This window comes from Triturus cristatus, chromosome 4_1 (genome assembly GCF_964204655.1).
Source record: "Triturus cristatus chromosome 4_1, aTriCri1.1, whole genome shotgun sequence".
NCBI lineage: Eukaryota > Metazoa > Chordata > Amphibia > Caudata > Salamandridae > Triturus > Triturus cristatus.
The window spans coordinates 508292815-508315577 of record NC_140585.1 but is presented as its reverse complement, the minus strand read 5'-3'; the positions used below and the strand labels follow the sequence as shown (position 1 = coordinate 508315577).

The 22763-nt window shown below is 43.1% G+C and overlaps 1 protein-coding gene across 3 annotated transcripts in view; it reads left to right on the top strand.

The window, feature by feature from the left end:
- The window catches only part of SOX5 (SRY-box transcription factor 5), a 423652-nt gene that overhangs the window by 205907 nt on the left and 194982 nt on the right, over window positions 1–22763 (top strand). For all 3 annotated transcript variants that reach the window (XM_085652751.1, XM_085652752.1, XM_085652753.1), the window contains 2 exons: window positions 8549–8721; window positions 13591–13659. In XM_085652751.1, the coding sequence (XP_085508877.1) occupies window positions 8549–8721; window positions 13591–13659 (242 nt within the window). The remainder of the gene's footprint in view (window positions 1–8548; window positions 8722–13590; window positions 13660–22763) is intronic.

The following is a 22763-nucleotide window of genomic DNA, read 5'->3' as shown; positions in this document are numbered from 1 at the left end:
TCATCGGAGTCCCTTGAATCAAAGCGTATGTTATGTAGATTTCATGTGTGCATTAAGATGGATAATCTCTTAGGTGACACTCCGAGTCTTGAGATAAGTGGTCGTGGCAGATTCCGTGCATGGATTTCAAGGGATAACACAATTTAAGCAATGCTGGACAAGAGGACGACAAGTAAGCCTAGTTACTACTCTACTGCAAAAAGAGACTGGTGAGGGGTAAGATATGCACAGAGGACGCAGGCACACACAACTATCATTTCCGTTCACAATCTTTCCCATGGCACACCTGCCTTTGTTCAAGTGTAGCTTGATGCCTAGCAGGTGCACAACATCCTTTAAAGGGTGGGATTCTTTTTCGAGGAACTTTTTTTCCCTTGATCATGAATTCTCTATTGGAAAGATATCAAAGCTTGTCCCGACGTTTCATGGATGTTGTGCAGTCACTTCACATCAGATCAACAAACATAACAAAGTGCTCAACACATAAAGGGTGGCCTCTAATCAAATGTGTCATTGTTACATGCCTAGCCAAATGAACGCTATTCCCGTTTTAGTGTATTATGCTTAAAAATGTCTTTTTTGTTCTAGTACATTTATTTGCCCTGGCTGTGTACAGCCATTATTGCCCTCCACATAGCCTTCAGGGTAGATACTGGGTGGCACAGGGCCGTAGCGTCGGGGAGGGGCGAGGTTGAGTGTTACACCCCCCCCCCCGCCCCCAATAAATGTATTATTTAGTAAATAGTTTGGTACAGGACCTTTAAGTCGGGTATGGTAAGGTGTCTGTGGGATTTCACCTGGGATTTTTAAATACGCACTCAGACAAAACACACACGCACTCTTCTGTTGTGAATGTCTTAAAACATGGGCATTATACAAAAAACTGTGTTTTTAGTGTCCCTCACAATCCGCACTTCTTTCCCTTTCCATTGGCCCTTGAGTCCCCCTTATGCGCTGCTTCTCGTACAATAATTAACATATACGCCAGCGTAATTGTCGGAAAATCTGAGGCTCACCCCCCCCAGTCCTACTGACCATGGTACGCCTCTGGGGCGATACAACTAGCCTTCATGACAGATCACCTGATGAACCATAACAGGAATTGTCCTGCAAACCCTTGGAAAGAACAGCGCGAGTCCTGGGTTGATAAGTGACGCTAATGATCCAGACTTGTGGTCACTCGACCCCAAGTAAATGAGTAACGAGCAGAGAGGCAGAAGGCTGCCTATAAATGCACAAAAGAAGTACTTTGTGCAAGAGGGGCTACATTGGACCTAATCTCTTCTACAAGTGGCAGCAGCTTTTTTTCTTTGGCCACTAGCCCAATCACTGCATTCAACAGCCTTTATAGTTCTTGCTTAAATAATCATATGCTCCCTAACGAAGCAAAGAAACCCTTTTGCTGGCTCGAAGTCACTTTATAAACACATTGGTGAATGTTCCGCGGCTTTACAAGTTGAGTGAATGCTTTCCATGTATGTTTGTACTGCCTGGGTGCCCTATGATCAAGGGTACTGGAATTGTGCGATTTTGCGGTCGCAAGATTTTCTGCATAATTATGGATTTGCTGCATTTGTCACTTAATCTGTCAACTGCTGCATAATCTGCGGAGTTAAACCGAAAAAATGATTTTAGCTCCGTCGGATCAAAAGTTAATAAATATAAGGTGGCATCTCTTACCGCACAGTAGATGGTCCTTCTCAAAGGTTGATTGATCATTTTTATTACTGTGTTTGATTGTTAAAGTGGTACTAATGAGGTAAAATCTTTGCCCAGACAACGTTAACATCTGTAAACAACACAGAGTAATGAAGCAATACTAGCACAAAATCTGCCACTTTATGCTACATAATATGCCTTTTCTGGCTGCATAATTAGTTCATCGTGCTGCATAATTTGTTTGCCACATAATTCGAGTGGACTGGTCTATAAGGGATATACTTCTAGGACATTAACAGTTAGAAGTGAGGCAGCCATTGGCAGTTGATCTGGTCACTTTTGCAGCATCAATCATTTGTTGGAGCAACCTCTACTTTTACTCTTAGAAACGGGGACAGACACCCTGGGAACATAAATGACCACTGACATGGGACCCCCATTGAGCTCCTGACCTACTTCAGCCATGCACTCTGCCTCACTCAGGGTAGGAAGCGTTCCTAGTCTTAACTGCCTCTTTTCTGCAGGAGGGAGCAGGGTCAAGACTGTTTTGCATATGGCTGGGTCCAAACTGGAATGGCCTGGTGCGCCAAAAAACGATGAATTTAGGCCCAGATCTCTGTACTGGGGGTGAATGACATTGTTCAGCATTCCGTCCATCAATTGTTCTTTTTTTCATTTGCCTCTCTGAATGGGACGGGAATGCCCATACATCGGTCCCATGCTCACCATGCCAGTGGAGTCAAGCTAGCCTGGCTGATTAGGGGCGATTCCCCGAAACCTGTCCCAGAATGCTTGCTTCCATTCCAGGGAAGACCTGGCAGCTCAGGCCGGACTGTTCCCATGGGAAGCAGGGTTAACACTGATTTGCATATGGCTGGGTCCAAACTGGAATGGCATGGTAAGCAAAAAACACTATGGCTTTAGGCCCAGATCTCTGTACTGGTGTGAATATTTGACATTGTTCAGCATTCCGCCCATCAGTTGTTCTTTTTTGCATCTTTCCTGCAACAGCAACACTGCAAAGTGACTTACCTCACAAACCATCACTTTACAAAACTATTACATAAATAAATTGCCATAATACACAGTCATTTTTAGAGAAGCCCATATGAAATACTTAAAATATACTCTCAGTTGTGACCTGGGACATTGCTCTCGCCACTCTTCCAGGGTAGCATGACGAAGAGCATGCCTTTGCTTTTCTTAGCTGCCGCATGCGCATGCATTGGTTAATAATGGCAGTGCTGGTGACTGCTCGCTGGAGTAGTTGTAATTCACTGCTCCTTGAAAATTCTCCTCTAGGGGGTCAAAAGCCTACTTGAATCAAAATAAACGTCCACCTTTGTACAGAGTTATTGCAAAAGCTCGTAGGTTGTATTTCACAGCGCTAAATTATAGAGAGTTCCAAGTTGGCCAGGGAGCCCCCGCTTTGATTTATTCTATCAATTAAACTTAGGTCAGTTAATTTATCACGGTAAGCAGTTCTGCGGCTGCTTGTTGGTCAGGGCATGGTATGCTTTCCTCATATAATACATTAAGCTTTCATTCCTAATGCACTTCTGTCTGGCTTGCACCGCTCTGGGATCACTGGTGTAAATTGATTGTTGGGAGCATTTCCTGCTGCGAGGATCGAACGGCCCGTTCAGGACTTTCTTGCATTGATGAATGACAGTAGTATTCTTGTTTCATGTCCTGATGCTTTGCAGCTTGCCTGGGACATAGCCATGATACAGACTCACCTACTAAATGGATCTTTTAAGCAGATAAGTGTTACAGGGACGGTATTGAAGTGTCCTTGAATGAGATATCTCGCTCTCATGCCGCCCTATATAGGTGGATAAAGCGCTATAAAATGCGTATCAGAAATGCTCTTAAGCCAGCTCTGTAACCTCTCACTGTTTTAAAAGACATTAGTAATCTCAGGCACAGTTCTTTTGAGTGACCTCCCCTGAAAAGATGTAATATGCTCTGTACTCTTGACAAGTGCATTGGTCACTGCCCCTTCAATGGCTCACCACTGTCTCTCCGGTAATTAAACTGATTATTCCTCAGCTTTCTACAGTCATTCTGCCCCTTGCATGGGCCTGGGTCCAGCTGTGGTTCATTTAACCCCCGATCACTGCAATAGTCTCTATATCGCTCACCCAAATGCGTCTTGAAAGGACCGTGCATCACATCTTTTGGGGCTGCAATGACTTGGTTTCATTTTGCCCGCATTGAAATGCCTCCATTATCTCATGGTCCAGTTTAAGAACCCTCTGCGACAGTCTACATCCATTCCCTGCGTTAGCGTGACGAGCTGTTTGTCTAGCGTCTTCTGACCGAAAGTCTAAAGTTTGGCCAGTTGTATGGACTGACCATTCAGCATCCACGGCATAGGAGATTCAGGGGAATATCCCTCCACATATAAGGTTCTTTATGAAGCGCTGAGGCATGAGTCTCACTCACTCAAATTCAGGTGATAAAACAGGATTGTTGTGAGTCTTTTTCTAAATCGAACTCCTACAACTCGATCTGCTGCTAGGCCAGCCGGATGCCTAAGAATGGTCACTAACTTCCCTACCAGGCTAGAATTGGGCTTTTCAAGGCTTTCTCACCTTCATTTCAGCTTTGTAAATGTCTACTCTTGTCCGCTATTGGTGCCCGCACCTGCCTGTTTTCTCGATCTTCTATTTGCAGGATTACTGGGTATTCCACCCTACACCTACGTACTTTGGAGCTGCTATAAGGTGGCAAGCAGCACTTAAAAACAAATACAATAAAAACGATATATATTTATAATGAACCATGGATAAGAGATCATTATAAGACTTTATTGAGGCATCATGCCAAGTTGGCGAGCTTCTCTCTTTAATTTTCATTCTCTGTAACCTTAATGCCCCCCACTAGCCAAAGCACCATCTACCAGGAGGCAGATATACATTCTTGGGTAATGCTCTGTGCCTGTAGGACCAGGGCAGTCTACCAATAGTTCTTTGCCCCATTCTTTGTGACTAAAGAAGTGAAAGTAAACCTCTGTGTAAACATGGGTGGCCCCTCATAAGGAAGACAGCTACGCCAGGAGCCACTGGCCAGCCTTTGAGCACTTCTTATCAAATCTACACTCTGAGATCCAATTGAGAAACCTTCTTGACCAAGTGCTTAACTCTACACTGAACAATTTGTTATTGGGGAAGTAAAATGCGTTTTTGTATGCGTAGCCATTGCTTGTTTAAACTGTGACTGACTACCATTGTAATGTCATTCTGTCATCTTAAATCATCCCAACCCCAGGAACTAAGAAACCTGTAGAACTGAGTTGCATGTTTGGTGTGTCTTTTCTTCTTTCAGCTAGTGAAGACATTTTTGGAAACCTGTCAACTTTAGACACATTTTTGGTGTGTCTTTTGTTCTTTCTGTCAGTGGAGAAAGAATGCAGTACGCACATTGCATGTTTGTTGGCTGGTTTCCAGAAGTAACTCTGCTTCTACAAAGAACCTTTTTCTAGACTTAAACACCTTCTTCCTGGCCACTGCAGTAAAGTGAAAATTAGTTTACAAAAGTTCCTTTCTCTGTTTTCTTCGTTGCTGGCTCCTATGGTCCCGTCTCCCATGTGTGTGCAATATCCGAGTCCTCAATAAATCCCGTTGCTGTGCTTTAAAATAAGCTCCCTTTTGTGTTTTTTGGGTCTGACTTGACAGTAAACTGATTGCAAGACGCATTGTTAACAACTTTTGTATGTAAGGTGGGCTTTGGCTCTACTCAAAGTATTGCGCTCTCACCTCGTGATGTCAGCTGTTCGATGTATCTTTCCCTCATTGGAATTAATGAGGGACTATTTTTCATCTGAAAAGTACATTTAATCACCCCAATAATCTTATTTATCTCCTATTTGCATAGAAACAATACTTTTTCCTACTTTTTTCCCAGCATTGGCAAAGCTAATAGGGCTGGCTTTAATATGATAAGCTGCATTTCTGCATCCAAAGTATACAAACTGCAGTTGTGAATGCTTGCTTATGTTTACATATATAGGTCCTTCAAAGCCAGAACTAGTGTGCTTGCCAATACTTGTGGCTGATTAAGACTGGATAACGCTGAGGAGCTGCTGACTGAAAAAGGGTCCAGTTTAGCATCCGATGGCCATGCGAGCTCGTACACGACACACCCCTTGTAGCATTGTGAACAGATTAAAGATAGTCTTGAGCTGAGCACAAATACCAACATTTTGTGCTTCCTGCCAGTATTTAAAGAAACCCTTTCAGCATGTTGGCTCCGGTCACTGACAATGTTGCAGCTTTTTGGGATTGAATACCATACTTTTTGTTGGTGAGGCATCGACATTAAATCCGAAATAGTGTACATACACTGCTTTGTAGAAACATAGGGGATGTTTTTGTTGGTTGTAATTACAGTGCTGTGTTGGTGGGTGCTTGTAACATTCAGATGCAGTGGTTGTGAGTGGCATTTATTGTGTTTGGGGTGATAAGTATGGTTCCAATCTTCAGCATGAGTCCTCAAGATAGTCTGCCACTATTAAATCTACAAAAAGATTAAGTCTAACTCTTTCAGGGTCTGATATTGGTATTGCGTAGCATGGATCTGATCCGAATTACAACTCGGATAAAGAGTTTACATGCAGCTCTTAGACAGCGATGTGAAAGACGGATGCAAAGCCATCAGTGCTCCAGGCGTTTCTCTTTCAACCTGAAAGGAGAAGACCAAATACTAGAAATAGTGTTTCTGCAAACTCTCTTTAGGGGAGCTTTATTTCAGAACAGCCGTGTAACCAGTGATTTAATATGTCGGGGCCCCGGTTCTCAACTGAAAGCGGCATTGCTTGACTATCCCATGTGACAAATCGTATCCTCCCCATTCATGTCAATTTCATAATAAGCCTAAAACAAGGAGTTGTTTTATGTGCTTCAATAATCTCTTGTATATCATGGCCACACAATGTGTTAGGACGCAGTATCCGCTGCACAGCGGGAGGGTGGACGTCACTTTCATGTAGCGCTTATGGTTGTACGGCCTGTGTTGGATACATCGCCAAAGGACTGGTTACACCTTCTTCAGTGTTGCATTAGACATTAAAAAGGCCCTTTTGGCAAACGCCAGACTTAAGGCTACACAGACACAAAACATGCTCCATGTCCTAGAAGAAGCAAGGAGATGCAGTGGAATCAGAGGGGACATGCTTTAGGCAAGAGGCTCATGCCATAAATATACATTGTCCATATCTGTCGGTTCTGTTGGAGGCATGAATGGCAAATGAGTTAACCGGCATGCTGTGACGAAAAGATTCTTTCTGCTCATTTATTCCCAGCTTCCCATTTCCTCCCAACTTGTCTACACCGACATTGCTTCTAACATTTTAAATGTTAGCCTTAGGAGACAATTCATGGCGAAATAGTGAAACATAGGAGTATAAACGTAAGAAGTTCTTGCTTGCATCAGATCCACATGGATGTACCTGTAGGTGAACCTTGACCCGTAGGGGGCGGGGCGGGGGGGGGGGTCTAAAGCTTTCAGTGTAAATATGTTGAATGGGTTTATGTAGGATATTTTGACCAAGGCAATTTAGGATTCTAGGAAATAGTTTGTTGTACGAATACCTGGCGATCTCAATAGGATATTAAATTGTACTAACTGTAAGTATGCATAACCCTGTACTTTCACTAGTGTAGTTATTATAATACTGTATTTCAAATTATGAAACTAAAAAAGAAACATGCAGCTATGGTGCATTTTTGTGAGCGTGCTTCAGCAATGAAGTATCAATTTTCATCAATAGCAGAAATCGGTAGTCCAATAAGATACACTAGTGCATTCGGGAACATAACCATATCCAGCATCCTACCGTAGAGCCGCAAAAACCCACACATCACAATAGGCAATGAAAGTCTTTCTTTGATGGCAGTAAAGGACCGGGTTTTAGTTTTGTCTTAGGCCTGTGGTTGATTTATGATGCAAATAATATTTTGAGCCTGAAGTATTTCCCAGCAACATTGTTTCACGTTTTCCTTAGCAATTGTGTTTCAACCGGTTCTTGTCAGAGAAACGGCTGAGTGGGTTAAAGCACCAGGGCCCTGGGTCGTTTTCCATGCCAGGACTACCCAGCCTCTTGCGACTCAGAAGACCATTGCATGTACGGCATGCCAGTTTGCTAGGTATAATTGCATTTATATCCTTTTATGTAAAACATTACAGACACAAAAGAGTACGCAAGCTTGTTCTTAAAAGTGAAGCTAGTTGTTTTGGTTTTAATTTAAATACTTTAAGTGATGTATCGGAGCCATCAGTAGACTGCATAACCTTCCCTGGATGGCACAGTAGTATTTAGGCAATTGACGGAAGGATACTCTGAAGAAGGCATTGATGAGTGAACATCCTATGTTCATATCTGAAGTTGTTTGAATTCCTCTTTCCATATCACACCATCAACATATGTCACTCTGCGCACTTCAGTAAAACCTTCACGTTTTCACCATTCTCCAGCGTGCAGCAGTCCGCGTGATAACATTTCATGCAGTAAGTGTCGAAGAAAGAAGGGTGGTGGCTAGGTAGTGGTTGAAAGAATTCATGCAGAAATATCTGTATGAGGACTAGCTAAGCTAATGACCCTATGTAGCTTGACTAGCTTACCAATTAGTACATTTTATTGAAGGGCTTTCACGACAAAACTGAATCTGTCTGGTCCTAACAAGCTAATGTGTTGTCTCCTGGCTCCACATGTATTATTAACTAGTGTAAACTTGAAATCACTGTAAATGCTTGATGTCAAATGGTAGGCAGATAAAGAGCACGTTAAGCTGAAACATGTGTGTAAAACTTGATGAAGATGTTTCTCGGTTGGTGACCGTAACTGTGATCTGTCTAACCCCTTTCTTTGCTTATCCTTCACAAACAGGGACTCCAGAAAGCCTCGCTGAGAAGGAGAGGCAGCTCATGGGCATGATTAACCAGTTGACCAGTTTACGGGAGCAGCTCTTGGCGGCCCACGATGAGCAGAAGAAGCTGGCGGCTTCTCAAATCGAGAAGCAACGCCAGCAAATGGAGCTGACCAAGCAGCAGCAGGACCAGGTGAGCATTTAGTTTATGTGCCATTCCCGAGGCTCCGTGGTCTGAGTTAATCTTCTGGTTAGGCAGATAACCATTGTCATTCTTGTGTAGATGAGGATTTTTAGAAGGCAGAGTTTCTTACTGCTCACGCACCCAAAGGATCACCAGAAACAAACAAAATATGTCCAAGAGTGCATCATTTAAGTCTTGGAATACGTTCCTGGGTTAGTAGCGTACATTAAAAGTTTGCACGTTAGGCATTCCTCTGCACATAGTTTTCACTTCCAAACCTGTGGGTGTCCAGTACTTTGAGTGTCTAGAAATGCAAGGCTGCGAAGGAAAGAAATCTCATGGTGTTTGCCATACGTTTACGTGGAGTGTTATTGTCAGGTTCAACAAACAAGCGTTGACAAACTCCTTAAGCCAAAGGAAAAAGCAGTTCGCTAAAATTGAGCAGCGGAAGGACACTAGTAGATAGGGTGTGCTCCAGGGGAGGAAGAACCACAAGATGGACAGGGCAAGCCATTAAAGAAGAAGCAAGAAAATGGGAGTAAAAATAAAGCCAACGAAAAATAAGCAATGGACGGGCTTTAAGCCCACTGTAAGCTCTTTGTAAGATGCCAATAGGTCTCTGCATCCAGATAGCTTGCACTGCCTGGTCGGCTTGACCTTAAAAAGACGTTATTTTAGAACTGAGATACCATACATAGATCACTTTTTGGAACTTCTGCAAATGCAAATGAAACTGGTTGACATGCAAAGGACCTTAGGATGTGGTAAGCCATGCACATACAAAATGAAGGCAAATGTACTTAAAAAATGCCTTGGCAGCTATGAAACATTACAGAAACTCACGATAAACACATAAGGGCCAAACAAACATGAATATATGAAAGGGATATGCTTTATTATTATAACAGTTTGAATATATGGGTAATGATTACAAATCTAAAACAATGGTGTATAAATATCCATAGTGACTTTCATACTCTTAATGTATTAAGATCTTTGTGGAACAAAACAATCATGCCTTCATACAAACAAACAATCACACAACAGTATTGACCAATATGGCCAGTGGTGTCTAGACATCAATGAACTATACATAAATTAAGACTGAACTACACAAACACATGTTCAATCAATATTTGCACACTGATGGTCGTTTTAGGTGAAAATAATATGTTCTTCTTCTGGGTACAAGTAGTGGCTTGGAATATTGATACGTTGAATCAAGTCTTCATCATAACATAGAGTCTACGTACAGTTCAGCGAACAATACGCCTTCATTAGGAAAGCCTCAAATTGAAGTAGGAGGTATCTATAAATGTATTACATGTATGTTGCTTGCGTCCACATAGTTCTTAAAAGTTAAACAGGTGAGTTTGCAAGTGATCAGACACTTCACTGAACTTAGAGCCATGGCACAATAAATTCACAGAATGCAAATATTCGAAATACCTGCACCAGTGTCCCTACAAAGCGGGGAAAGCAGAAAGAGAAAAATAGATTAAAACGGTAGAATATAAACCCAGAACATTGCAACTTAGGTAGGTCATGTTCTTACCACTCTGAGAGGAAGTTTAAATTACTAGGGCTCAGCCATACGCTATCAGAAGACTTTCCTTATGCACCGGCTGTGGGGGAAATAACGGAAGAAACTATATATGTATTGCTAAGATGTCGCGTAGTGCAAGACCTAAGTTCTTTTGTTTTCCCTTTGGTTTATCAGTAGAATATGGAGGAAGAGTGAAAAAGTTATTTAGCTATACCTTGTAAAGTTGAACAGGTTGGTGATAATTCGATGTGCTTATCAATAGTTTTCCTTTTTGAACTCGGGTTACAAAAAATAGAGATATAGAGGGATTACTCTTCAGGTAAATTGTACCTATCAATGTATGCAGTCGTGGCAATAAGCTCACATCATAAAGTGTAACGCGTGCAATAATTACCGAAGTGCAAATGGTGAACATCTGGCCTTTGAATCATTGGATTAGATCTCTGGGCACTTTACCACTGTTGTCCAGTGCTAAAGTGCATGTGCTCTGTGTCTAAAATTTAATGGCATTTGATTTCTTCATAAGTGGCATATTTGATTTACTGATAAGCTCCTAGGACAGTGCATTACATGTGCCAGGGCCTGCAAATCAAATGCTACTAGTAGCCCTGCAGCACTGGTTGTGCCAGCCACATGAGTAGCCCTTCAAACCTTTCTCAGGCATGCCACTGCAGAATCTGTGTATGCAGTTTTTAAACTGCCATCTCGACCTGGCAAGTTCACCTACTTGCCAGGCCCAAACCTTCCCTTTTACTACATGTAAGGCACCACTGCGGTAGACCTTAGGTAGCGCCATGGGCAGGGTGCAATGTATTGAAAAAGGTAGGACATGTACTTTAAAGTTTTACATGTCCTGGTAGTGAAAGCCTGCTACATTTGATTTTCATTAAAGCAAGGCCTATCACTTCCATAGGTTTGCATTGGAGCTACCTTGTACCACTTTACAAATGTGCCTTCCAGTTGGGAGCAAAAAGATTCGAATATTTAAGTTTGGTGTCTCTGGACTCAGAATTTTAAAACACAACTTTTAGTTAAGTTGGTTTTAAAATTGCAGGACTGAAAGCCACATTTAGAAAGTTGGCATGTTCTTACTTTTACCATTCTGTGCCTCTGCCTGGCCCTAGAATACATGTCTGGGTTAGGTGACAAGTGGGGTTTTGTGAATTCACTCTAGACAGTCACACAAAGGGAGCTGGAGTGTCCTGATGGCCCATTACCAGGCTGATGAGCCTTCCTGAGCTGTAGTGGGAGAAGCACAAAGAGCTACATACCCCCCTGTAGTGTGTCTGGTGCCAGGGCCAAAAGGGGCAGGGTCCTGTGCACTACAAAGACCATTCTTTGAAGTCTCCCTACTTCAAACGTCAAAATGGGTATAAGTACTGTACCTCTGTCACAATATACTTGGAACACTTATGGACTGAGGACATTCTGTCCGGAAGAATAGCTGTTGTGCTGCCAGGAGGGACTGCCACTTTGCTATTTGCTTTGCTGTGTTGGCCTGCTGCATGCTGACTCTGTCGTGGGAGTGAGAGGAATGGACTTTGCTCTCTGTATCCTGCTTTCTAAATTTCTCCAAGGGCTTGAGTTGAGCTGTGCGCCTCTGCTGAGAGCCCTACTTTGCCAAGTGGTGCCAAATCTAGTTCTGGGGCCCTTGGAAGTGGGTTTGCTATGACAAAAAGAAGAAACCAATCCATCGACTTCGAGCATCACTTCAGAATCATCACCGTTCTTCGTCATCGCGCCACTTCCTGCACCGGAGCTGTGGTCCCTGTTCAACGCAACAACCAGGACTTAGAACGCATGTCTGATGCCACCGCAACACCTCCGAAGCACCACCACAGCGGGAGTCTTGAGTACCGGATCACCAACATCTATGGCGCCCGACTCCAACTCTGCTGCAGCACCTGTGACCTCATAGCGTGACATCGACACCATGAAGCGATGCATCACTGCAAAAGTCGTATCACCTCCCCTGTGCCCTGCATCGCCCCTGGGCATCTGCGGCTCAACGATGCTGCACTGCCTCCAGGAATTGACACCACACTTGCTTTAGTGATGCCTCACCTCTGTTGGGCAATGCACCGGCCCGAGAGCCGAGGCGCCAGCGACCTGCACAGCAGTAAGGAACCGACGCCTCAGCTGCCTATGTGATGCCTCACCTCCCCGATACCTTGCATCATCTTTGATTCTCAACATTTTCAAGGTACTGTACTGGGGTCAGTGCGACTCTGTAGCCGGCCCACACTCCATCGCAGTCTGCCCGAACTTGTAGATCGACTTCATTAAGCACGTCGAGAATAGCCCCAGCTGGAGCTTGTGTTTTCTAAGTGCTATAACTGCATTTAATATTGAACAATTGATATCTTGACTTGTGTCTGTCAGATGTTTTGTCATTTTGGTGTTGCTCTACTCAGATAATTATTGGCTATTTTTCTAAACTGGTGTGGAGTGCTTTGGCGATGTTTTCACTGTGGTACTGTGTGTGCCAATATACTTTACATATGGCCTCTATGGTTAAGCCTGACAGGTCTGTGCCAAGCTACTAAGGGTTGAGGGCAGGTTATCATTTGTGTGCAACTTACTTACCCTGACTAGGATTGTGGGTCCCTACTTTGACTGGGTGCATACTTCTGCCAACTAACAGTTGCAAGCAAAATATTCTTTGGAGGCTAAAAAGCAAACTGCCATAGTTGTCCCTGGCATGTAAAGGAACTACTTTGTGTGTGGAGGTGCTCCTTGTGAAAGGGCAGAATGCATCACAGTGAAGTCAGCCCGGGGCTGAAGTAGGCTGACTCATTGCACCATGCTGTATTGTGTAGTAGGTGGAAGACAAATGCAAACAACACAGTAACAAACCATTGGAAAAGATATGGCTGAAATCTCCTATATGCAAGTACAATATTGTTAGTGAAATCAAAAGGTCAAAACTAAATATAGCATTAAGCAATATCTATAAATGTACTAACTGTCTAGGAACCAATGAATCGTGACTCAAAACCATATCTCTATGAAGCATTGCACACAAGATTGCTGTTTCTAATGGCACCAAGACATGCGACCACAGTAACATTGCTGGTCGGTGAATATAGCGTGCAGTGGCGATGATGTTCTGCTGCCAGATCAAGGATGCATTTAAACAGCGAACTTGGTATTCATTTTTTCACGGCACCGATTGCTCTGCTTTGAGATGGAAGATTCATCTTTTTGCTTCCTTGTCATGAATGATGGTCCCTTCAATTCTGTCTGCGTATTTTATGGGAAGTGAAGTGTGTCAGTTTTTTTCCCGCACAGATTACATTTATTTTATTTTCCAATGTTCAATTTCTCCACAGATTGCAAGACAGCAACAGCAGCTCTTACAGCAACAACACAAAATCAACATTCTTCAGCAACAGATTCAGGTCAGAGAGCGCTTCCTCCCATTTACTCTCTCTCGCGCTTCCCCACGCTATAGTTTTCACCGCACGAATGTGAAACTGAACTGTGGATAGAGAATTGTCATTTTGTCATATTTAAGTTTGCCTTTTGTTATGTTTGTTTTTCTGTTTACCTGGAAGCTTAAGAAACCACTAAATGGTGCCTTGTGTGAAAGAACACTTAAGCTTACAATACAGGCATTAAGGACTTAGAAGGAAAAGTAAGAGTAGATGAGTGGGACAGAGACATTGCATGAGAGGGAGGAAGAAAGAGACAGATGCATGGATAGATACACAATAAAATCACAGATGGGCTTAGACAGAGAGATAGACAGGCTTTGAAGGAGAGAGGGGTGACTGCTCGGTAGGACTAGATAGCTAGATCCTCAGGTCGATCAACTGACCAGTGGCTAGAGAAGGAAGAGCAGAGGGAAGCGAAGTGATTCAATAAAAGCGCATGGCATCGTCTAGAATTGAAGCAATAGTCTTCTTTCAGAATGTTCAGACAGTCACCCTGGCTATTTATAAGCAAAATAAAGTGCGCACTAAGAGAGAAGCTGCCCGTTTCTAGTCTTTCATTGGTTACACCAGTGTGTGCTCGTCTTTCGCCTGGCTTTAAATGTTGTAGAAAGAAGCACACCTTGGATTTATTTTTGTACCCTCCTGTTTAGAGCAAACCTAAAGTTGGAGCTGCCGAATAGATTCTTGTACGGGTGAAGGTGAATAAGAGATATCAGCATGATTCTACCTACATAATATTGACTTAAGCCCGATGGAGGCGTGTGGAGGCAATTCATGACTTCAGCTCGTAATGTAGTTGTAAAATCCGATATTCCAGTTGAAAATTAGGTCCGGCTACAGCTGGGTATTTGCACTTTTTAGGTCTGGCTTGACAGCGGAGCATGACATATTGTTACCGGTTCTTTGACATGTACTTAGGAGTGGGAGGTAGCTCATCCCTCTGCTCTTCCTATTGGTTGCTTGTTATATAATTTCTTCACCTATGGAATGCTTGCACGGTAATGCATGTGGGACTTAAAAGTATTAAAATATATTAAAACATTGAATTACTACATATTGAATTATTTATCTTATAGATGCATTGTATGCAGGAAGCAATATTTTTTGTTTTGTTTTTCAACTGCCAAAGGCTTTTCAAAACTACTTTTATCATGACTCCAAATGCAAGCCAGACCTATTGGTTTTGCTACTGTTTGTTGAAGGAAACCAGGGTTCGCCGCCATTTAGAGTCATCTTGCTGCTGGCAGCGCAGTGAGGCAAAATGAAGAGAATCTGGTTTCAAGAGACTTAAGAGTGAGTAAAGGAAAAAAGATTTAATTGGAATTTCAAGATAGATTTATGGAGTTTTTGTTAAATTCTGAGCATACATCGTTAAAAAGATTGTCATTGCATTCAAATGGGCATACGTTAGGAAGCAGAACCTTTTTATGCCCTTTTTTAGTTCAACCTGGGCAGCGCTTGCGCTGCTCTTAGAGGCATGCTGTATTCAGGTAAGGACTTGAAGCTCCGCCCACTCTTCGCCAATATTTTTAATTGGCTTGTGTCCTTGTCCACTGTAAACTGTGGCTGTTCAGTTGTTAATCGGCTTAAAAGCCCCTCCTTAGTACCGCCTTGTCTCATTTTGTAACCTCCCATGGCGACACCCTCTGTTACGTGTGTTGTTACTCTGTAGGCTTTAATTACAGCCTCCGAGCGCTATTTTCTCAAATAGCTTTGTCCTGTCTGCAGGACACACTCTCTCCTAACATTTCAAAAAAACATTTTATAGCACAAACGCATTTGCAATGCAATAGGTCTCGCATTTGAGAATGTTTAAGCTATAAGCATTGTAAATGGCAATGCCTTTTACTTATCTGTTTTAAAAACAATACATGAATAAAATCCATTGTCATTTACAATGCCAATAGCTCAAACTCTTGTAAATGCGAGATCTATTGCATTGGAAATGCTTGTTGATCTTACGGTAGCATCCACCTTGAGGATTTTGTTGGTGGATTTCGCACCAGATGTTTCGCTGGTCAATTTAATTTTGGCCCTGTGTGATTATGGTACAGCAAGGGTCGGATACAGTAGAGGGGGTCCGCTCACAAAGCCATTTCAGATGACAAGACAGTTGTGCCCAAACTAAGTGCTATTATCACCACACCACCCCTTCCGTGTCACAAGCTTTAATTCATGAAAATAAAATACCTAAAGCCGTTGCCCTTTCTTCCATTTTCAACAAGCACTGCTATAATCTATCCGAAGAAATGTTTCATGCTGGCGAAACATATAGTAAAGCGTGCCACAATGTTGTTTTGGGTTAGGACCTAGACCAGTTCATGTGGAGCTATTGGTTCACTACCTTTTAGCAATGTATGTGGGGTGAATGCATGGAAGAAAATAATCTGAATAAGGAAAAATAGCTGATGCTCTTTTTAGGTCGAAGCCTACCAGACAGCACAACTGTCGGGTTTGATAAAGGCATCTTGGGGACATTCAACAAGCTTCCCTGGGAATGCATTCCACCCAGTTCTTAGCATCGGTGTTGTTGTTTGTAAGTTAAATTATCTGGCTTTCTGTTTGTTAGCTTGATTTGTTTTAGGCTGTCCAGTGTGAGTTTGTTCCTCCCAAGAAGCAAAGCCATCTCACACTACCTCTCCTTGTATGCTTCCTTGAATGCTCCTTTCTGTAAGCAGGCCTGTCAATCTTGCCACGTTTGCTGCGCATTCAAAGACAGAGGTCAAATACCAGGCTACGTCTTCCTAGAGGCCTTGGTGTTTACATTTCTTTCCCTTACTTCAAAGTGAGAATATATATGTAAATATTTCGCTGGATACTGGGGGCATGAACGGGTTTTTTCTAGTACAGAACAACATTTAAATTAACTTTGCAAGTATTTTAGAATATGGCAGAATTAGGAAAGCACAAATGAAGCACGTTTTCTGTTTTCTGCAGTGTGTCGAAACAAATACTTAAATATGATCAAAGCAAATCAATACACTAGGTGATGCCATTTCCACACATTATTGTTTTGTGCACTGTATGGTTTCAATAGTAAAGCTTTGTGTCTGTGCAAATGTAATGGTCATTTCAATTGAAATTGTGTTGTCTGTAATGAAAGTGTGCAACCACACATTGCACACTCCACTCTACGCCACTCCACTCTACTCTGCACCACTCTACGCCACTGCACTCTGTGCCACTGCATTCTACTTCTCTCTACTTCTGTCTACTCTCCACCACTCTACTCTATGCCAATGCACTCTACACTACTCAACTAAACTCTACAGCACTGCACTCTTCGCCACTCCTTTCGACACCACTCCAGTCTAAGATACTCCACTCTACTCTGCACAACTGCACTCTACGCCACTCCACACCACTCTGCTACACTACACTCTACCCATTGTACTCTATGCCAATGGGCTCTACTCTGTACCACTGAACTCTACGCCCCTGCACTATATGCAAATCTACTGATCACCACTCTAATCTACTCTGCACCACTGCACTCTAGACCGCTGCACTCTAAATCACTTTACTCTGTCATTACACTGTATGCCTCTCTACTTTACACCACTCTACTCTATGACAATGCACTATACGCTACTCAACTCTACTCCATTACACTCTTCCCCACTGCACTCTACACCACTTCAGTCTACTCTGCGCCACTCTTCTCTGCAACACTACACTCTACCCCACTGCACTCTATGCCAGTGCGCTCTACTCTGCACAACTCAACTCCGCACCACTCTTCTCTGCAACACTACACTCTACCCCACTGCACTCTATGCCAGTGCGCTCTACTCTGCACAACTCAACTCCGCACCACTCTTCTCTGCAACACTACACTCTACTCCCCTGCACTCTATGCCACTGCACTCTACTCTGTACCACTCAACTTTATGCCCCCACACTATAGGCCAATCTACTGTACGCCACTCTAACCTACTTTGCATCACTGCACTCTACACCACTTTACTCTGTCATTACACTCTACGCCACTGCACTCTACTCTGAAATGATCTACTCTATGCCACTGCACTCTGTGACACTCCACTCTGTGCCACTCCACGTATGCCACTCTACTGTAAATCACTGCACTCTACATGATTGTTCTCTGCGTCACTGCTCGCTACACCACTGCACTCTACGCCATGGCACTCTACGCCACTGCAGTCTACTCATCTGCACTCCACTCTGGCCCACTTTATCTCCTCCTCTGCTCTTTATGCCATGCACTCTACACCAATTCACTCTACGCCACTCTTCAACACTCTACTCTGCAACACTAAACTCTCTGCCACTGAAATCTATGCCACTCTACTCTGCACTACTGCACTCTATTTCAATGCACTCTACATCACTCTGCATCACTCCACTGTACGCCACTGCACTCTCTGCCTCTCTACTCTGTCACTCTGCACTCTACGCACTGTACTCTATGCCACTGCACTCTATGCCAAACTTCTCTGTACCACTCCACTCTGCGCAACTGCACTCTGCTCTGTACCCCTGTACTCTACACCACTGCACTCTACACCAGCGCACTCTATGACAGTCTACACTTCTGCACTTTACAACACTTTAATCTGCAGCACTGCACTTCAGGCCACTGAACTCTACACCTCTCTACTCTGCACTTCTGCATTCTATGCCTATGCACTCTATGCAACTGCACTTTAAGCCACACTGCTCTGCATCACTCCACTCTACACCACTTCACTCTGTTTCTGCACTCTGTACCACTGTAGAGTGTAGTGGTACAGAGTGCAGAAACAGAGTGCAGTGGCGTAGAGTGGAGTGATGCACTGTACTCAACTCTGCACCACTCTACGCCACTCTGCTCTACCCACTCTATGCCACTGTACTGTCACTCTAATCTAAACCACTGCACCCTATGCCACTGTACTCTATGCCATTCTACTCTGCAACACTCTACGCCAATGCACTCTACACCAGTCCACTCTACTGTACACTGCTCCACTTAACGCCACTCCATGCCACTCTAATACACAAGCTATGCCACTTCACTCTCTGACACTCTACTCCACTCTCCTCTACGCCACTAACCTTTATCCATGCTGAACACCAGCAACACTGGTGTACAATATGGCTAAAACACTTTGGCGAACCCAATAGCTTTGCAAATGTTAGTTAAAGAGGTACTTTTGGTCTCATCGCAGGGTAGTTTTATAATTTTACTTATGAAGGTAAAGGTTCAGAAAGTGCCACTTTCAGGAGCCACATTCAGCCAGGAAGTTGGTTGATTGGCCATCCGTTCCCACTTTATTGTGTTTGCTACTAACTTATAAATAGGCAAAGAGTGTCCACTATATTGTTTTAATAATTATGTAGAATTTTATGAGAGGGCATATTTGCATGGGCCTGAAAGCATATCTGCCTGGGTGCTTTCACTGTTATGGTAGTTGCATTTGTCATATGTATACTTTTTGTTGTAGATGGGGCCTTTCTCAGAGACTGCTAATGCAATTAAATGCAATGATGTACAATATTATTCAATTCACAATATTGTTTACTTAGTCCTCAGTATAAAGAGGTTGCTGTTGCTCCCCTTCCTTCTGTGTGAAAGTTATACTAAGGATTATTTACTATGTTTTAACAAATATAATGAAGCTATGTTATTCTTGGACTTGTTTGAGCGTCTGAAATAAACATAATGAGGATGCACAGCTGTGTGGCGGTCATCAAGAGAGGCAGATGCAGAGGTGACCAGAGGCAAACTATTATCAACCTTCACTTCAATTGAGCAAGGGTGGATGGAATTGCAAGCTCTCTGCAGACTTTTACAAGCGTTTTGACAAGTCAGTGGGTTACAGAGGAAGTAATACCCAAGAGTCCCTTGCCCGCGGGTCTTAAAAGTCACGCACATGCGCAGTCACTTATGACTTATGTAAGTCCAAAGAGCCATAGCTGCATTTCAAAAGGGAACTCAGGGCAGCTAAATGCACATACATTCGAGTGCCACAGGACACCGTGGAACAAAGTTCCTAGCAGGGGTTCAAGCAGAGTTCATATACATTTCTGTTTGACGTATGTGAAGTATATTCTATTGTATAAATAGTACTCCCTCCTCTAGTTGCCCTGCCCCATCTAGCTGGAAATGACTCAGAATTAAGTACAGAGGAGGCCCACCCACTCTATTGTTTTTAAACATCGAGCAGTGTTTAGTTTTGCTGTAATGCCGGCCTGGTCCCCTGCAATAGTTCATTATTTGACTAAGTGTTGAACTCTACCAGGGCAGTTATGGAAAAACAATACTCTTTACTTTGCGTGCAGCTAGCATCGACGGCTACAGAGAATGTAAGATCAGAAGAACTTTGTTTAGGGTAAACAGAATGCAAGCAGTCTGCATTATGATTTATCAATTATTTGCATTGTGCATTGTTAGTTGTGAGTATTGTAATTGTATTGTAATTGCATTTATATAGCGCTTTCTACCCCTGACAAAGTGTCAATGTGCTTTTTTAGCGAGTAGCACGCTACTCCGGAACCCATAAAGGATTAGTGGTGAATTAGTACAGTGAAATATGAAAGTAATTTAAATGGTGGATATGTTAGTCAGTTATTTGGATTCAGAAGGATAGTGGAGGGCTAGAAGAGGGAAAAAGGTTTGCATTTATATAGCACTTGTTACCCGTGATGGGGTGTTGAAGCATTTTTTTCGGCGAGTAGAATGCTACTCCGGCAACCCATAAAGTGGTGAATTAGTATAGTGAAGAATTAAAGTAATTTGAGTGGTGGATGTGTTAGTCAGTTATTTGGACTGAGAAGGAAAGGGCAGGGATAGAAGAGAGAAAAGGGTTTGCATTTATGTAGCGCATGCTACCCCTGATGAGGTGTTGAGGCTTCTTTTTGGTGAATAGCACGCTACTCAGGAACCCACAAAGGATTAGTGGTGAATTAGTATAGTGGAATATGAAATTAATTTGAGAGGGGGACATGTTAGTCTGTTATTTGGATTGAAAAGGATAGTAGAGGGATAGAAGAGGGAAAGATTTAGACAATGTTTTTGTTTGTTTGTTTTGGAGGTCGTAGCAGTAGGAGGAGGCTTGGGATGAGTAAAAGGGTTGTGGAGAGGCAAGAGTCAGAGGGAAGTGTTTAGAAAGGCTTGTTTTGGTGGATCGTCCATCTCTCACACATAACACAAACGCTTTCCATATAGGCCTCACAACAACCGGGTGCTCCGCCATACTTGCATGGAAGGAAGAAATTTGGGCATGGTAACCATGCTTGCAAGGTGTAGCTTCAACCAAAGCATAAAAGAGAATTTCACATGTAAACTTCCCCCTAAGCCAAGTTGATGCAGCACCCCAGAGCTACATCAGTGTCAGTAATGTGCAATACAAAAGCAGATCATCATTGTGATGCCCCGAGAGAAGTATTGCAGGCACAACCAGCGGCGGCTGGGTATTAGGAAAGGTTCAGGGTTGATGCCTTAAATTTAATGCTGCAACTTCACCTATTTCCTCTCGCATCAGGTCCCAGCGACCCAGGCCTGTGAGGTAGATGGGCCCGACTGCTGGGCCTCCCTCCCAGAATGTCCAAGCTGGATACATGATATCCTGATAGTCGGCGGTCTTGCTGAAAGATCCCTGGTGATCCCGGCTGCTGCTTACTGCTTAATTGACTGGAGTCAGTTTACGGTGCAAGAGGTGATCTCATTCAGAACTTCTCAGTGTTAGAAAGTTGGGTCGCCATGTGTGTGAGGGTGCATGAGCAATCTGGAGCTGAGGAGCAGTGGTGAAGAACTCTTGGATTCTTCTTCCATCACAGCTGTGGTAATAAATTGTAGCGCCTGAGCCCGATGGGCTACTGGAGAAGTTAGATGCCATTGTCTGGTTGACAGGACAATTACCTGGTGTAAAGAGGAGGAGAGGAATTAGATGGTGGAGACAGCTGGTCTGACAGCCTTGTTCTGGGTATCTAACTAAGAGCGAAGTAGCCGAGGAATGCTTGCCATGATGGTATTCTTGCAACTGAGAATTGTGTGTTCAAGAGCTTGGCTTTTTTGTGCAAATCTGGTGTTTATGAGGCTCAGAGATTTTTTTAAATCAAAGTAGAGACCTCTAAGTTCAAACACATTTTGCTATGATGTTTCAGGTTAGACATCTGGCCTGGATAAACTTTAGTAATTTGGTTGCCCTGGAGAGGACTGGCATTATATCAATCAGTGGAAGTTGTGTTCCCCTTTTTAAACATTAGGATTATGGACATTAGATGACATCTGATTGTATTGATGCATTTTAGAAAGGCATTGCTCGGGCTCACATACATGCGATTGCTATTCTAAAGGAAACGTTCTTGGTTAATTCCACTTCAGCTGCATCTCGCAGAATGCCAATTTCTTGCTCAGCCAATAGACTTTCCAAAACGTGTATGAATGTGGTACGTTATGGAACCTTGATCACCATAAAGTGAACTGGGGACAAGCTGAAGTGTGTGTGGCAGACAAAGAGAGAGAAATTCAGGATCTCCTATCCGATCCCTTTCTGCGGCATTTCCTTTACACCGAATTTCCATCTCCTGCATCCACTGTTAGTTATGCTTCCCTCAATTGCTAAAAGCCGTACCAGGAGAACAGCTAACCTTACCTTGATGGTGTAAGCACTGAAGACCCACGGCTACCCTAAGATCTGGACTGCAACATTAAGGGGCTCTCTAACTTCCACATAGCTTATGTATTCAATCCTCAACGCAAGTCCTCCGCATCAACGCTTGATTTCTTTAAAGGGACGCTGCACAGTAGTATTTCACTCATTGAGAGCCTTTTTAAAGTTTTACTGCATCATCATTACTCCACAACATTCATCATGCAGGCACACTCACCAGGTTTCCAGAATTATCTTTTTTGCTACTGGTTAGTGAATCATTATTATTTAAGAGAGTGCAATCAGTGGATTGAATATTGCATTCTTTATTACTGCCCAGGCTATATACTAATCTTCTAATTCTATTAACCAAATTGAACAAAATTGCTCCTAGATATCTAATCGCACAAAACTTGCAATGCTACGCGGAAATCCTTAAAGGTTTCTGCTTAAGAAAAAGGTGTGAAATTC